Consider the following 18135-nt stretch of genomic DNA (forward strand, 5'->3'; position numbering starts at 1 on the left):
TCCTCTTGCGATTCCAGTGCCTCCGGCCTGTGGGTCCTGTTAAGGGTCATCTTTACTTCTTTTGGGTTTTCCTTATTGCTCGGAGCCTGCCCTGACTCCCCTGCTTGTGGTGATTCCCCTGGACTTTACTGGTCCAGACATTGTACCTTCTTCGACGTTTGCGTTGGTTGCCTTTGCCAAGGCTTGTTGGTTCTCCCGCCGGACACCGACCCCTCAGCACTCGCCATCCGACGTGGGACAGCTCGTGCACGCTCCTGGTCTTCCTCAGCGTCGCCTGGTCCTCACAGCTGCAGAGTCAAGGTCACCATCAACTCTCCTGCAACACCCGACATCGGTGGTCATTTGTCTTCCAGATCTCCTGGTCACTCCTGAGTGACACAGACTCTGTCCACTCTGCTTGCAGGTACCTCTCAACCAGAATCCACCTTCGGACTCCACCGGACACCTTTGCCTACTACAGCAGCGGCACTTTCCCGAAGTCCTCCATTGGGTTCGACAGCGGTTTCCGACACCCCTTCACACTTATTCACCCAGCTTCCCTGGTGTAGCTAACGTGGGTGCTAGGGTACCCATGGGTGGGGTGGCTCTCAAACCTTCCATGGGGTTTCTTCTGGGTTCACTGGGAAGGGTCCTTAATCTTTAAAATTCCCACTGCGACGTGGGGTTCCTTGTCACTCACCTTGGGTCCCCAGCGCTTCTACGTCCTCTCGACATTGTCCTGACCCGAGTTGTTGTTCTTATACAACTTTCTTATTATATGGTTTGGTCTCTCCCTGGGGCCCACTGTGTATTCTGTGCTATTAACTGTATTTCTATGCAAAGTATTGTGTGCATTGCGTTCATCTCCGGGTAGGAGATATCTAAATGTGTTAGAGAGTATTATATAACACATACATACCTTTTATAAACATCGTGTGTGCTTCTTTTTCTCTTTATCTATACTATAAGATTGCATCCTGGTAAAACCAGCTGCTTTACACTTCTTCTGGACTAAGCCTGAAGGCTGCTTTCTACAGCTACTACTTAGAGAGCTTTCTAAGGATTTCTACGACCTCTTAAATCAACATAAGGGTTGTTTGGACTGATGCAGGGTGCCCACATACATAAGTGGACATCATGTACCAGGCTTCTCACACTATCCTTTTGTGAACTCTACAAACCCTTACTATCCCCTATTGCTCCTCCTCCCCAAACTCAAAAAACCTGTACTGCCTCTTGCCAAGACCCTAACTTTTTTTTTCTTCAAAAAACCTTTATTGAGGAACTAAGTCATAACAGACACAGTATACCGTGCAATTCCGCAGCTCTCATCAACAAAATACAATTCAAGTCAGTCATTTAGTTACAGGTAGATGACTTTTACAGCAACTTAGTAGGCCAGGAATGTTGAGATCACAGCTCCACTGTATCAAGGACACATCCCCCCAAGGAGAGCACACATGATAAAACAACAGCAGTGAGGATTCGGAAGAAAAAAAAAGAAAGCGGGGGCGCTAATGGAAGGGGAGGAGGCAGTCACTGACCAGCGCTGGGTGCCGCCCGCACCCAGGGCCGGCCGGGAGCGCCGCTTGGGTGGGATCGGGAGAGGAGATAGGCGACCAGGGGGCCCCAAATGTCATCCGGTCTAGATCTGGCAGGCATTAAGTCCCAAAACTTCGATAGGAGAGTCTGGCACCAAGAGGCATCCTCCAACCAACTCTCAACTTTAGGAGCAGGCTGCCGACCCCCAACACATAGCCACATTGCGTCTAGCAAGGACCAGCAGCATCGTGATCAGACGTCGAGAAGCATCAGGGCAAAATTTGACAAAACCGAGAAGGCACAGGGGTGGGTCGGGACGCACTACAGCGCCGGCGATGTCCGAAATGGTGGAAAGTGGGGTTGATAAAGGGCAGGATGAATCCAAAAATGCAGGAAGCTGGCCTGGGCACATAGGGCATAGATCCTGAGATCAGGCGCGCCCATCCCAGCAGCAGACATGGGGAGAGTGAGGATGTCGTAAGCCACTCTAGGTTGTTTACCCGCCCAAACAAGCGAGATGACCAGAGAGCGCATTTTACGGAAAAAATTAGAAGTGAGGGGGATGGGTATGTTTAAGAAGAGATAAAGGAATTTAGGAAGGACCACCATTTTGACTTTTGCGATTCGGCCCGCCAGAGATAGCGGAAGTCGGCTCCACGATGGGATATTGGATTCAAGCCAGTCTACCGCCCGCCCGAAGTTGGACCTCCACAGTTCGTCTAAATCCCTACTTAGCCAGATGCCCAAGTAGCGCGTGGGGCCAGAAGTCACCACGAACAGAAAATCAGGTGGGACTGGCACTTTGGCATCAGTCAAGGGGAACAGAACAGGCTTGCTCCAGTTCACCTGAATGCCCGAAAGCCCACCAAAACGTTTGATTTCCCTGACCAGGAGGCTGAGGTTTTCCTGAGGATGGCGGACATATAGGGTAACATCGTCCGCGTACAGAAAGACGAGTAGGGAGCGGGACGAGAAACTAATACCCCTGTGAGTATGGTGCTGCCGAAGCCTGGCGGCCAGGGGCTCCATCGCGATGGCAAAAAGCATGGGCGATAGCGGGCAGCTCTGGTGAGTGCCACAGGCAATACTAATGGGGTCGTAAATCTGACCATTAATGCGGATTGGTCTAAAGTAGTTTAACATTACGCAGAAAGTGGTCGCTGAAACCCATACGCGGTAAGATGTAAAATAAGAAGGGCCACTCCAGCGTATCAAACGCTTTCGTAGCATCGAGTAGGGCAGCAAGCGTTTTGTTAAATGAGGTTGGCAGGCAATCCATGCCAGGGGCCTTGTCACCAGGTAGGCTATTGATGGCTGCCAGTATTTCTTCCCGGGAAAACGATTTGTCAAGGAATTTTCAATGGTAATCCTCGAGCCAGACGAGGGCGATAGACTCAAAATACTGATCAAACTCCTCCCGGGGCAAAGGAGTGCCGGCAGAGTAGAGTTGTGAATAAAAATCAAGAAAACAGGATTTTATATCCTCTGAGGAGGTAGACCTTTCTGGGCCGCCATCACTGAGGGCCGTTATATAGGAGACAGCTCGCAGTGGGCGAAGAAGGTTAGCAAAAGAAGGTTAGCAAGGGTAAGCCCCGGGCGGTCCCCCTCCCCGAAGCGGCGCGCCTGACCCTCTCTGCCCAGGAAAGACCGTTCACGGCCAGCTTAATCTGAGAATTCGGTATGCTTTTGGCATAGCAGCGCCATCGTCTCGGGGCTAGGGCGCTCCGCCTGAGCAGCATCCAGATCCTTAATTTCCTCCTCGAGCTTAGCCAGGGCATTGCGCATAGAACGGAGGACGCCCGCCTGTTTAGAAATACATTCGCCCTGAATGACAGCCTTGAAACCCTCCCTTAGAGTAGAGGCGGAATCGACGAAACCCGTGTTTAAATCGAAGTAATTAGTTATCGCAGTGTGGATGTCCGCACAAAACGCAGAGTCCCGGAGGGCGTTGTGAGGAAGACGCCATGTGAAGGCCCATCGCGGGGAATGGGGAGGCCTGAGACGGATTTGAACTGGTGCATGATCGGAGAAGGTGCGAGCCATGTGCACGGCATCAGTGAGCCAGGACAGGACATACGGCGAGGTCAGCCAGAGATCAATTTGCGACCAACAGCCCCTCGCACCAGTGACACAGGTGCCTTCACGAGCATTAGGACGAAAGTGGCGCCAGGCAACATAGATGCCACAACCCTAACTTGAACCCCTTAAACCCATTACTAATCCTTAATGGTACTCCTCCCTGAAACCTAAAAACCCTAACCAACCAATTATGCTACCCTTCCCTAAACCCCTATAAACTCCTTACTACACCTTAACGCTCATTATGCGAAAATTAGTACCAGGTGATTGATTGTGCTTAGGTACTAATAGGTGTTGAATTGAGTACTGTTCTCTTAATGCAAAAATGGTGTTAAATGCACTGTAAAACGCTTTCCACACATAGTGCATTACTATTCTAAATTGTTTGTAATAATGGCCTATCTAGGTAAAGTAAAGTTCCCTTTTTAGGTCTGACTTGACAGTTTTTCGGATTTATATATTTTTAGCTATTCTTTAAAGAATGCAGAGTGGCCTTTGGCTTGGCTCCACCCAGAGCCTTATTATTCTCTCACTTCATGTTATCAGCTGATATTGTATAATTCCACCTTCCAGGAAGTGATTCCATTAGAATGGGTGAGAAATTATTCTAAATCTGAAAAGAAACCTCAACTGTGCTGTTTGTCAGTTATTTTTCTCGTATATGCATACATCAATGTGATAAACAATATTTGTACATACAATGCATGCAAACATCATTTGTGATTGCCTGTATGGACCCAGAGACCCCAAATTTCCTCATCACAAACCGGAAACTTGAAAGAAGACTACATTGTTGTAGAATGTTACAGATATGGCATGGATCACTGGAGCTTTGTATTTTGTTTCTGTCACGTTTGTTTCACTCTCGGTCTCCTAACTTCACTTTATACCCCTGCCCTCATTTTGCTTTTCTTCATATCTCTCACTCATGCTCTGCCCTCTTAATCCTATATTCCACTGAGAAGATTGTGTTCATTTGTCTAACAAACTCTTTTTGCCAGGGAGGTTGTATTTGGTTGGCCTTGCCTTGGCATCTCCTGGGAAAGCTGTATCCGCTTTCATTAGGCCTTGTTTGAACAGGCTGCATTTGGTTGGCTGAAATCCCTTCTCTCTTTAGAGTGGTTACTCCTGGTTGGCGTCTCCTCTTTTGAGATAGCTGGGTCCTGTAGGCAAGTTTTCTCCTTTGGCCTTGGGAGACTTTCCTGGTGGAAAAGGTTCCTCTCTCCAGATAGGCTCCCCTACTGGGCAGTATTAATCTCCAGGGGAGACAGCTTGGGTCAAGGGTTTGGAACTAGGTGAAAAATTCTCCTTTGACACAACCTACAGCTGAGCTGCTGCTGTTGGTGCAGATAATGATAGTCTCACACTTGTTTGTCTGGCCCCGTGTTCACCACCAAGAGGGTGAGTGGTGAAGCCATTTGTGATGGGGTGTTTGTGATCTGAGCTGCTGAATTTGTTCATGAAGAAAGACCACAGTTCTACTTATATGCGAGGGATTTGATATTCATTAATCTTGCTGTAAGTCTTGACATTTCTCCGAAAGATATGGACCTGACCTGGAGAATGCTATCCTTTCTATTTTGCAGGACATTGTTTGGTGACGCCCTCCACTGACCCTTATGAATCCCCTCAGTCACGCTGGATTAGTGAAGTCTGCTGAGTAGACTCTATTGGAACATTCAGAAGCAGGTGAGCAGACCTTGACGGTCCTTTGAGTGGTATGGGCTCATATTAGGGTGGTATGGCTCCTTTCCTCTGACAGGCCTCTCTCGGCCTACTCGGGGGTGTGGAGTTTCGTGAGACATAACTTCCTCAGGTAATTTAGCACTTTCCAGTGGTGTGCCTGGCGCCTGCCAGTGATGGATGGGTTCCTTCTTAGGGGCAGGAAGGATTCATATTTGTCTGGGTGAGATCATTCTTTCCTTTGACAGGGCACTCTCCCACTCGAGGGGGCGGGTAGCATTCCTTCCGCTGGCATGCTAGCCACTTCCAGGTATGTGAGCGGGTGCCTTCCATGAGTGCAAGCAGGCACTTTGCAGTGGTGTGAATGGCTCCTCCTGCTGTGATATGGTAGCTTCCTTCATGCTTCGAAGCATCTTTATCCTTGGGCTAGTGGGCTCTTACCCAGCACATAAGGCTTCTTTCATTGGCAGGGATCCTTATCCCCATGGGGGAATTTCATTCCTTCGTCTGGGCTGCTAGAACCTTGCGCGAGTCGGAATGGCCACATTGGTGTGGCAGGCTCTTGCTTATAATGGGGCGGATTATTTTATGGGACTTGGCATCCTTCGGCTAGAGTTCTCGTTCGCTAGCTGGGAAGGCTATTTTCCTCTGGCAAGATACTCTCTCCACTCAAGGAGTTCCTTTCCCTGGAGTCCTTCCAACTTGCTCTGTCATGCTGGTACCATCTTCTACCTGGTTAGCACTTTCCAGCAGTGTGGCATGCTTCTGTCTGCAATAGGGCAGGTTCCTTCCTGGGATTAGGCACCTTTCATCCTTGGCTTTGTGCTCGCTGGTCACTTCTGGCAGGGCAGGCCACATGTTGTGGACTCTACCACGGATGTGCATTACTGATTCAAGCTGGATGAGAAGGTTTATAAGCCCATGACAATGACGAAATCTGTAAAAAGAAGATAATCTGCATTTGCGATGCACCCTAACTGAATTCAGACAAAGAAGGGTCACGTGAGATGGTTTGTCAATACCAATTTTGCAGAATTGCTAAGTAGATTCCTCAGAATCTTACTGGCAATCTGGCCTTTTCTGCTGCAGAAGCTTGTTACTGGTATAAATCTATCTGATCCCTTCAGCACAGCTGGAGTGAAGCCTTTCTGCTGGCCAGGAGATCTTGGGGATCCACCTTTTTCTTCACTGTTCCTCGCAATTATGCAAGTGTAAGGTTTCTGTCTTTGCCTCAAGCCTTGAGAGAAAGAGGTGTGCCACCCCTCCTGTCGTGAGTGTGTCTGTCCCTATGAGGGGATATTTTATATTGTGCCATGGGAGGATTTAACGCTCGGAGCCCTCTTAGGCTGTAAAATTGTCTTTCAGTGGGCCTGTAAATGTGACTTTGTTCTCAATAAGGTACGGTTGTCTTTAACCATGTGCTCAAAAATAGATGGAGCCAGGTCCTCCTTTAAACTATATGCAAATCAATGAGAGAGAGAGAGGAAGTGTCAAGAGGAGCTAGGTCATTTTCCATGTATGAATATGTATAATCAAAAAGAACTGGCTTGTAGTTGAAGCCTAAATTTTGTTTTTCAGTGGAAAACCGTTAGGTTTCTTAAGAAACCCCTCACCCACCAACCTAGTTGGTGTCATGCTTCATCATCGGGTCCCGCCCTGGGTGTGCTACGACGCCTGAGCTACAACGGAGCTCTTTTTTTAATGTTGTGTGGTACAGTAATTGTGATGGTAAAACTATCTATAGGGTCCCTTTTACTAATTAATTTTAATGGTGGGCCCTATGACAGGGTTATGCGGATATGTGTGTCCAGGAAAGTGGGTAATTGTTCCACCTATGCAGAATTGCACATAGGTTTTTCACAGCTGCTGTGGTAGCATCTTCCCTGTGCCTTCCACCCGCATACACCAGTCAAATTCTCACAAGTGCTCAGGATCTGAGGCATAATGAGAGGACTGTTGGCTCAAGCCACCCATACGTGGCAAGCTCAAGCACTCCATCCGTTTTTGTCCTTGTGCTGCATCGCCATGACTGACTTCCCACACACTGTTCCTGAGCAGAAAACAAGCTCACATAGAAACCATAGAGGGACTCTCCTAGGTAGGGGGACTCTCCTAGGTGCCCTGGTTATTTGCAACGCCGACATCTAGAGCCCGATTAAACTAGCCTGCTAAATTCTGAACCCTGCAAAAACACCTGCTTCTGCAAAATAACTCCAAGTCGTTTGGACTTTATTTTTATTTTTTTAATTAAATGTATTTGTATTTTCTACTTTAATACATATCGGAATACATGTCACAAACATTACAACTGTAATAATTGATTGAGTCCAAAAACTTGTCATCATCAACATAGTCAACCCCACCATCCCTTTAGTTCATATTGGTTTGTGGTTACCACCAGTATCTTTATATGTCCATTATGCATTCCAGCTTGGGTCTGGGGAACAGCAGTAGTTAGCGACCAGAAGTTCTCCCTATGGGAATCTCCCCTCAGGCCCACCTGTGGATGTCACCTGGGATATGTGTGTTGTGGATTGTTGCGTGTCGTCTCCCAATTCCAGCCCAAAGTGTCTCCTACATGGACCCCATATTCTGTGAAATATTATGGGGCGTCCCCTGCTGCGTTATGTAGTGTGCTCAGCTGCCATATACAAGTCCATTCCTCTCATCCACTCCTGAATTGTAGGGTTTTCAGCCACTCCCCATCTTCTAGCTCTGTCTCTTTTGGCCACCACCGGCCCCAGAGAAGCGAAACTTAGTTGGATCCTGGTGATGTCTCCCTCACTTGGAATCCCCAGCACCACAAATCATGGTTCGACCGGCAAAGTCACCCCTAGGACCATTCCTAGTGTCTCAAGTATCTGTGTCCAGTATGTCTGCAGCTTTGGGCATGCCCATATTGTATGGAAAAAGTCACCCTTGACCGTTTTATAGGTGGGGCAATATGGTGACACCCACATTCCCCGTTTATGCAACCTGTCCTTGTCATAATAGATTCTATGTAGTATCTTGTATTGAATGAGACGGAGCCTTGCCTTAACGGCTACTTCTCTGGGGTGCATTAACACTGCCTCCCAGTCTATATCTTCGAGTGGCCCCACATCTCTCTCCCATTGTGTTCGCAATCCACTCAGCCCATCTGGAATATTATTGTTAATAGTTTTATAGGTGAATGAAACCGCTTTGTTTGGACTTTTTTTGCACCCTATAAATATTACGATTAAATCCGCACCCCTCGGATACATTTTGGCAATCAAACCAAATGTTTTTTATTGGGGAAAAAAGGCCTTGTATTTACCAGGACATCCAGATTTTGGCCCATCAAGTACCCAAATCTACACGTTATTCCTCATTCCAAAGTACCAATTGGGAAAAACGAAATTTAATGCACCTGATAAATGCTGAACCTAGGTGCATCTGATTTCTTTGGGTACAATAAATTGTCTATGTACCTCTCATGAATTTGTAATCGGGCCCTTAAGCCTAAAAACAGATGTCCTTTTTGGTGAGATCCTAGGATTCTCCACACAGTGCTTGTTGCAGTTCAGCCTGCACGGGTGGGCTGTTTATATTGTGTACTTGCTCTTACCAGACCCACCTTTGCCTGGCAGAAGCTGTTGCTTTCTACCCTTGTGATTTTACATTCCCCCTTCCCTTCCTCCCTGTGAGCCACGCTTATGGTAAGCTGCTTTGTCTAGCCTCTCTGTTTCTTTGTTTCCTTAGGTAAGCGTTCTGCTCGCACCTTAGAATGGCTTAAAGCAATACACAAATAACCAGCATAATGAAACGCCTATCTGATCCTCTCTGTAGGACCTGGGAGCCAGGGAAAGGGGATGAACCCCGAGACCACCCCCGGGAAGACTCCAGAGGAGATGTACATCCAACAGAAAGTGCGGGTCCTGCTCATGCTTCGGAAGATGGGCTCCAATGTAAGTTGGGTGGTTCACCACTCCTGCACCCCTTCACCCCATAGGCTAAGAGCCCGGAAGTCCTTCGGACCCTTAAGAATCACTAGCCTGTCAGGAATTTGCCTGCTTTCCCTGAACTCTAGTATTCCTTTGTGAATGACTTGTGGCACGAGTTGAGGATGCTGGTTCCAGTGCATGTGTGGGCATTGTTGTGTATTTTCTTTGGGGTGCCTAGCTACGCTCTGTATTTGATCGGTGTGTAGCCTACCTACGCCCTCAGCTGAAGAGTCAGCAAGCACGAGTTGCCAAGGAGGCAGGCATGACCATTACTCCACAGATGGTAAACTGGCACCCGGGGGGGAGGGGAGGAGGGGGCGCACATGCACAGAGCTTCACCATCGTCAGCCAGGCATAAAATAATTTGTTCTCCAGGGGTTGTTAACTGCTTACGTGGGGTGGAATTAGAAGTTAGAATGAGTATTAAAATAAAGACATAATATGAGATCCTCACACAAAGACTGAGGTGCCATCCCACAATTTGAATCCATGCCTCAACTAATAACCATGAATGACGCTAAGATGTAAACGATCAGTAGCTGTATGTAAAACATGAAATATTGACTTTTAAATGATCTGTGTAACCTGCAAGAGCTTGAAAAAGCCAATAAAACAGGGCTATGAGACAAATAGAAGATTGTGTGAAGGTGTGGGTGTATGCAGGCATTTTCTGTTTCCCCAGCGGTGTATTTGATGACTAATAGTCTACTTGTGCTGAGTTTGTAAACTAGTTTGATGTCAGGATCTTGCACAATGTTTAAATTTGTGGGACAGTGAATTAGCCAAGAATATTAAGAGAGGTTTAGGGAGATGTTATGTTTAGGGGCATATTTGCTGTCTTTTAACGTATGGTTACTGAGACCCCCAACAGTTGTGGCCCCATGGAGTCACAAACTCATCCTGCTTTATGCTGAGAGTCCCTTTATCTCCGTGTTCTTAGGTGGCCACCAACAGCCTGTTGGAGGCCATACACCACCACGAGTCCTACAGGAACATTGTGGTCTAGAGAGCCCCAGGACCAGCTTCACTCAAGAAGTATAGGGTTGGGGTTGCTGGTTCAAGCGAGCTACTAACCATCTTCAGCTTTTTTTCTTACTTTTTCTGGTTTCCCTAGCTGACGCCGAATGAGGAAGCCTTTCTTCGGACGTATGCTTGCGTGGTGAACAGTCAACTCAGCCAGCTGCCGCAACACAACATTGACCAAGGTGAGTGCTGGAGGGCGAGCAGGGTCTCATCTCTAATTGTGGGAGTGGGTGTTAGTGGCAGCCCTCAACAGGGTTCCACCAAGTCCTAGAAGCTCACTCCTAGAAAGTGAAGTTTGATGCTTAAATGATCTCTCCGGCTGAATGCCACGAAAGGGAGGTTGATCTAGTTTGCCAGAGTTTGGGTTAGATTACAGTACCTGTGTCCGCACATGACTTTAAATACGAGTGGTCGTCTCATTTATTTATTTATCCATTTATAGAGCGCATGGTTGCACCACCGGTGGGTCCCTGCGTTAAAAACAGACTCTCTGGAGGGAAGCGAAAATTATTCTCACTTAGCAGCCACTGGTCCCTGACATTGACTCATCGCTTCAGTATTGCATATTGTTGACCTCGTGCCTAATCTGGACTGCTGGCTCGTCTGCTACTTGGATAGCTTAGTTCCCATCATCTTCAACTGCCAAGTAATGTTTGTCATCCTGCTTGCTAAGAAGGGTTTTCTCGCTGCCCTAAACCTGTATTTGCTCTTCTGCCTGCCTAAGCCTTTGATACTCTTCCCTCGCTTTTCTTCCTCTGCCTTGTTTTCTGCCCTCTTTCAGCCTGCTCTCCCATTTTTAAGTGGCTCTGTTCTGCCTTATTTTGTCCTGCTTCCATAACCAATACTGAACTTTTCTGCCATAGCCAGCCCTTCCTGGCACAATCTCCCATGTCCTTCCTATCCAGTCCCACCAGCCTTCTCCTGCTTTGGTAAACCTGCCCGCACTACTTTCGCTTGCAAGCCTCATGCCATTCACTGTTCTGTGTACCTTGCTTTATCTTACCGTAACCATGCCTGCTTTGATCTCTCCTGCCCATCTCTGCATTCGCCTACAATTTCCTATGGTGCGTTTGTGCCGAGGGACAGATGGACATACATAGACATACATAGACATACATAGACATACATAGACATACATAGACATACATAGACATACATAGACATACATAGACATACATAGACATACATAGACATACATAGACATACATATACATACATACATATACATATACACTCACACACACACTCACACAAACTCACACACACACTCTCTCACACACACACTCTCACACACACACACACACACACACACACACACACACACACACACACACACACACACACACACACACACACACACACACACACACACACACACACACACACACACACACACACACACACACACACACACACACACACACACACACACACACACACACACACCCCTAACACACACCCCTAACACACTTGCACAAACCAATTTTTTCTTCTGCGTATTAAGCTGAGGTCCTTTGTTGTAATTGTCCAAAATTGGAGGCTTTGTGGTCCTTCCTATATATATGATTGAATGTGCCATTTTGCTTTCCTTTTGTGTGATCCTCCATCTCTCCTTCTGTCCACTGGAGGGCAGCATTGCATCGCCAGACACACTGCTCTCGCACAATCAAACCAGATTTAAATAAAAAAAAGATAATAAAGCCTGGTACAGCAAGCGACTAAAATACCTAGTGGCGGCGAAAGGCATGTTTTTACCCAAAGGCGTCACAGTCAGGGGCGTCAGGCCCCGAGAAGCCGCATTGTCCTCACTACAGTACGTCGAAAAACGTTCCAAAGGAGGTTGCGTCATTGTGACTGCAGCTTGGCAAAGGATATGTCACTGCTGCAATAGTCCCTGTTAGACCGTGAAGCTTTGAGTAGTGATATGTGGACACCTGCATCCCAAGCCAGTCTGGACTTCAGTCACAACCTTAGAGAGGGTTCCAAAGTCGTGGAGCTCGATTCACAAATCCATATTTTGCCTTAAGCATACATTTACAGCTTGGAATGGCTCTATTAGACTTGTCGAATCAAGAAATCCCAAAAGCACACCTGGCAGGCGTAAATGGTTTCACTACTAACTGTGCACAATTAGTACTAAGCCCCACGCAAGGACACAACTTTCCAGACATTCTACGGAGGCATGTTTGTGAATTCCAAAACGCTGTACTTTTACGCTTGTACATGGAACTACGTTTGCGGGTGTAAATACATAATATTTTCTTTTGAATCGCTTCCCAAGTTTCCCCTAATTTGTGGTCACTTGTTTTTGAATCTCTATGAGCCACAGGTTTCTATTTGTTGTGAGCATATACAACTTCCCTATGACTAAAAGCTGTTTGCCACCTACTTTAGTGTGACTGACCAAACATAAAAATAAACTTCGACATTAATGGAATGAACAATCCGATGTTAAAAGCGGGTCATTTCAGCCCGAGCAATTGGTATATCTGTCAGAACCAGGATTTTAATATGTGTTACTAGTTATTTGGTTCCCCTTCTTTGGTAGGTGTAGCCAGCAGTGAAGCATCAAGGTTCACTGCAGGCCAGTTGTTAACTTCCACCCTTTTAAGGTAAGGTGGAGTGAGTGAAGTGAATTCTGACACCAGTACTGCCATCTTGGTGTAGGTGCTGTTTGCTGATGCTGTTTCCATTACTTGAGCGGGGCTGTCGCTCCCTTGGCTCAGTATGCAGGACTGGGGTGATTCCTATGAACGCCAAAGACACCTCCGCAGTAAAGCTGTGATGACCCAACGAAAGTATGTAGACCCAAGGATGCGTGGGCTTGAGAACAGATGGTGCCTCCATCTATTCTCGGCTGTTGTTTCATCGATAACTAGAGCTTTGCAGCCACTGCTCGGTCTTTCCACTTCTGTATTAAGGCCTAAGATTTACAGGTCAATCAAGGCGTCTGTTTAGAGTTTTCCAAACCTAAAACAGGCAAGTGGAAAGCTGGTGAGTGTTATTGGGGTTCAATGGAGACCCAAGGTTTGGGGAACAGCATGAAAACTTGTATCCTGTCTATGTTCGTGTGATGTCAGCTTGCCGCCTTTGGGCAAGTTGGTGATTCTAAGTGCCATATTGGACTATTTGCACCATTTTACATAGAAACCCACCAATATTCCAAGCTCTGAACTTTAATAATATACTATCCATCTCAATCAGCCAGAAATGTAGCATTGTTAATATATAGCCCATACCAAATCAAACTTTATCCCCTGTAATTTGCACTCTGTCCCCTAACTCTTGTACGAGAGTCAGCAGGAGGAGAGATGGATGCCAGCAGGAGGCAAGAAGATGTAGATGAGGCTCTTAAAAGCCATTAACCAGAGTAAGTCACAATATAAGGCTAACCCATTGTCCTTATCAGGCAGCCTATAAGGGATGAGAAGCAGAAAGTTCATACATTTAGAAATGCTGAGATAGAGAACCGCCTTTGCTCAAGAACACCTCTTCACTGATGCTACAGCCTCAACCTTCTTGCCTCTGGATGTAAAGATTCAACCATTCTAATCACCTTTAGAAAACCTACTGCATCTGGCTCCTCTTGAGTAATCCTCTTATCTCTAATACCTGAAATATGCTGTTTCAAATCCTTACTCCAAATATTTGTTTCCCTGTTCATTTGTGTTGTGTACTTTGAAATGAGTTCTATGTAAAGAGCGCTAACACTCTCTTTGCTGCAAGAGTGCTCCATACAACTGTTAAAAAAGCACATGACTACAGTTATCAGCTCCTTCAGTGGTCAAAATCTGAGAATGTTGGCCACGAAAGGTAAAAAGAAGCCCCAGCCATCTTGAAATGTCATCCATCTCTTCATCTTTGATTGCAGGTCATTGACAGCGTGGAAAATAAGACAGATGCAAACCTTCTCCTCCCAATAATTCAAAGATAGACTGTACATAGGGTATTGACAGTACATGTAGTACATAGGATGTTGACAGTACACGTGATGTTCACATTACAGTCACAATTTACTGAATCTTTAGGCACTACAAAGAGACACAAAGTAACGGCCACGTTGGGAGTCCTGGTCCTAGGAGCCTCCAAATCGTGATGGTCAAAGAACAGCCGATGACAGCCAACGCGTGTTTCGTTACTTATTATGTAACTTTCTCAAGGCTCGCTCTTGATGTGTTGAAGTGGTGAGTATATTTCCTTCACTGTGTATTGGCTTTGTGCGATAAAAAACTGATAGCTTTCTAAGTGATCTACAAACTATCAGTTTTTTATCGCACAAAGCCAATACACAGTGAAGGAAATATACTCACCACTTCACACATCAAGAGCGAGCCTTGAGAAAGTTACATAATAAGTAACGTAACACGTGTCGGCTGTCATCTGCTGTTCTTTGACCATCCTGATTTGGAGGGTCCTAGGACCAGGACTCCCAACCTGGCCTTTACTTTGTGTCTCTTTGTAGTGCCTAAAGATTCAGTAAATTGTGAATTTAATGTGAACATCACGTGTACTGTCAACATCCTATGTACTACATGTACTGTCAAAACCCTATGTACAGTCTCTTTTTGGAACTCTTGGCATAATGCCCAGAGCTTCATTGTATTTGATACCATAAAATGTTTTGAATTGAAGTGATATTAAATAGAACAAGATAACACATTGAATTTCTTGATGTTCTATTCCTGATCTTGGAATAACAATTAGGATGTCCTTTCATGTATGAGCTGTTTCGTATTACATGATTAACTGATAATTGGCCATCAGATATACATGTCTAGATAAGAACAGAAAAATTGTGAATTGCGTAAACAAAAATCAGTAGAGTGCCGAGGTACAACAAATCTTTAAGATATTTCACATCAGGTATTTCTTACCTGTTGACCTGACATCCTTGGTAGTGGAATGCCTCTGTTACCTGGATTGGCACCGTAATCTCTATATATCTCAAATAAAAACGAACATAATTCTGTACTGTCAGATAGAATTAGATGTGCGACTTGTCTAAAGCACCACTACCATTCTGTGAAATTGTTAAATTCAAAGACAGTTGAAACTATCAAATATGCAACACCTTGGAAATAATAATCCTAGGCAAAAGAAAGTTTGATATGTCTGTGGATATGTGCACACTGATTACCAGCAATACAAATTGCACAATAGGCAAAACAGCATTGCTCCACATCCTGGATTCCCTTAAAGTCAATCCATAATTTGTCCAACCTGCATACTGAAGACAGGCTGAGTTAATAGTAGACCAAGGCCGCTGGAAAAAACTAGATAATAATGTGGCCGAGGATGTAAGGAAGGACTTAAACAGCTTTACAATAGAAGATTGAGGGTGTCCATTTTAGAAACACCTTTGGAGTGCCACTGGAGATAGCAGACCTTTTCCTGGCAAGGTTTGAATTTCTTTTTATTGATTTTCAAAGAAAACCTAAATTCGTTGGATTAACATCAGCAAAGTGGCAGATCATCCTTATCAGTAAAATTGAAATAGTTGTCTTCTCTTTCTTTCACAGTCCGTCGGGTGGCTGTGGACATTAGGCATCACAGATAATAATGATATTCTCTCATGGTCTGGGCTATTTTAAGTCTACAGAGTATGTCAACCTGCAATGTTCTCCAAGGAGGTCCCCCTACTCCCCAATCTCATCTTTCTCCAGGTATCCCATATTTTATAGAATTTCCGAAGGCTTCTTTCACATATCAACCTTTCCTCCTCCATGCACTGATCCATCCATTGTGTTGTACGGAGGATCACCAGTAAAGCAAGTAATTGTAATTACCGGTAGGTACTTTACTTACAAAGTCATGAGCCCAACCTAAGCTGTTCATCTGGTTTTAGTGGGCCATGTTAGACTTTCCCATTCTCTAGCTATGTCTCTCGTCGCATCACCAGTGAGCAGAGGGCTCGTTTGCTTGTGTGAGAGTCAGTGTCTAGTGTTCCAAAACTAGATTTTTAGATTTGTGTATCCGAGGCATCGCAATTCCTAGGATTTCATCTGCTCATTCCGTATTTCTTTTGAGAATCTCTGCACCTTTCTATCACACCACTGGGTGTGCAAAAGTTCATATGTTTGCCCCGAATTATACAACAAATGTATAACTGACTCTTTGTTTTGTTGATTCTAAAGCTGAATTTGACATGGTGTAGACATTTGGTATGGATAAAGTATAAATTATTAACACCTGAAAGCTTAGTGAGCCTATTAAATAATTTTCATTCTAAGACACAGAATTGGGTGCAATTTAATGGTGGAAGAACTGCAGGGGTGCCAGGCAAGACTGGGTTGACCAAGAGGTTTGTTCCCTCCCCAGCATCTACACCCTGCTGTCCTCTTGTTTATTTATTATCCCTTCTAAGGATGGCAGCTGGTAACCTCCCTCCCTCCCCAAGGATACTTAGGCCCTAATTACGATGCCGGGCGGGCTTGAGTCCACCCAACACCGTCTTAGTGTGGGAACCGATCGATCATAGTTCAGTGGTTCTGAACACTGTATAATGATGTGACAGCCCGCAGCACAAGCTCCCATAGAGAAATGGGAGGTTGCGTAAATTCCTGCAACAGGCACCTGACGATGTCTGCCACACAGTGCAGGGATTTACAGTGGAGCACCATAGATGCCCCCTGGCTCCCAACCGGAGTCAGAAAGCCCGACCTGAAAAGCTTGTTGGAAACTGACATCAGAATCCCGACGGCTGAAACACCGTCCGTAGGGGATTATCGAGGTTTTCCGACTGGACGATGGGCTCCTTGAGGCCTGGAAGCGAGCCAGAATGACCGGCCAGTTTGAATTCTGACCGCCGTATTCGTAATACGGTGGTTGGAAGTAAAAAAAAAAGGGATGTCGGTCAGAGGCTTTACGACTGACATCCTATCGAGGGCTGTAATGTTCCAAATTATGTATTGTATATGTAGATGAGCAAAAGGTTTAAAAAGGCATTTGGATGCTTCAGAAGTATATTGTACATCTAATAAGTTAACAATACATATAAACAACTGGTTGTAAGAAATGGAATTTTAATTGGAACTAATCATTATATTTGGGAACATTTTAAATGTTCAGAAATACAGTTCTTCGAGTCATTGACCAAATGGATTTGTCCAGTTTTTAATTCTTGTCTAAATTTGTCAATTGAAAGAATGCAGTTTTTGAAACCGGTGCTTTGATTTGATGTAATTTTTAGAAAGGCGCAACAATTACCCGAAGGCATCAGGGCGCTGTAGCCGGGCGTCCAAAACGGAGCCGTGTCCATAGACCCACCATATAATAGTAGGGGGAAACGCTGCCTATATATTGTAGAGCCCGGTTTTAAGTGCCTTTCTAAAAGGCATCCACTCTGTGATCACCGTAAGGCACTATGGATGGGAGCTCCAGAGTCTTCCTGCGGCGACCGAGAAGGCTCTGCCTCACCATTTCTTCTTTCGGGGCCAAGGTGCAGAGACCAAATTACAGTGTGCTGTGTGAAGGTTTCTTTCAGAAGTCTACCATTGGAACATCTCTTTAATCCCAGCAGGGCTAGGAAGATAAAGGGCAGTGTGCACAGTACAGATAGCTTTAAACATAATGCGTTTTCTGATGGGGAGCCAATGCAGATCACACAGCCCAGCAGCAGCTGATCGGTGCCTTGGAATATCAAGGATAGCTCTAGCAAGAGCACTCTATGCCACCTGCAGTTTTGCTAAGTGCTGATATTGGAGTCAAAATAGAAGGAATTATATTAGTCCTATCTGGACATGACCGGGGCTAATGCCTGATTGCTTGAGCAATCTGCCATTCATATGGTGAACAAGGCTTTTGAAAATTAACGTTAGAAAAAGATGTTGTTCTAGAAGCAGTTTGGACTTTCTGCAGAAACCTT

The 18135-nt window shown here is 45.6% G+C and overlaps 1 protein-coding gene across 2 annotated transcripts in view; it reads left to right on the top strand.

Annotated features, from left to right (window-relative positions):
* The window catches only part of CTNNBIP1 (catenin beta interacting protein 1), a 126619-nt gene that overhangs the window by 49867 nt on the left and 58617 nt on the right, over positions 1-18135 (top strand). The window contains exons 2-4 of one of the 2 annotated variants that reach the window (XM_078642285.1): positions 5187-5289; positions 9094-9212; positions 10363-10453. In XM_078642285.1, the coding sequence (XP_078498411.1) occupies positions 9117-9212; positions 10363-10453 (187 nt within the window). In that variant the 5' untranslated portion in view covers positions 5187-5289; positions 9094-9116. The remainder of the gene's footprint in view (positions 1-5186; positions 5290-9093; positions 9213-10362; positions 10454-18135) is intronic. The other variant, XM_078642286.1, reaches the window with a different exon arrangement.

Source organism: Lissotriton helveticus, chromosome 5_1 (assembly GCF_964261635.1).
Source record: "Lissotriton helveticus chromosome 5_1, aLisHel1.1, whole genome shotgun sequence".
Classification (NCBI taxonomy): domain Eukaryota; kingdom Metazoa; phylum Chordata; class Amphibia; order Caudata; family Salamandridae; genus Lissotriton; species Lissotriton helveticus.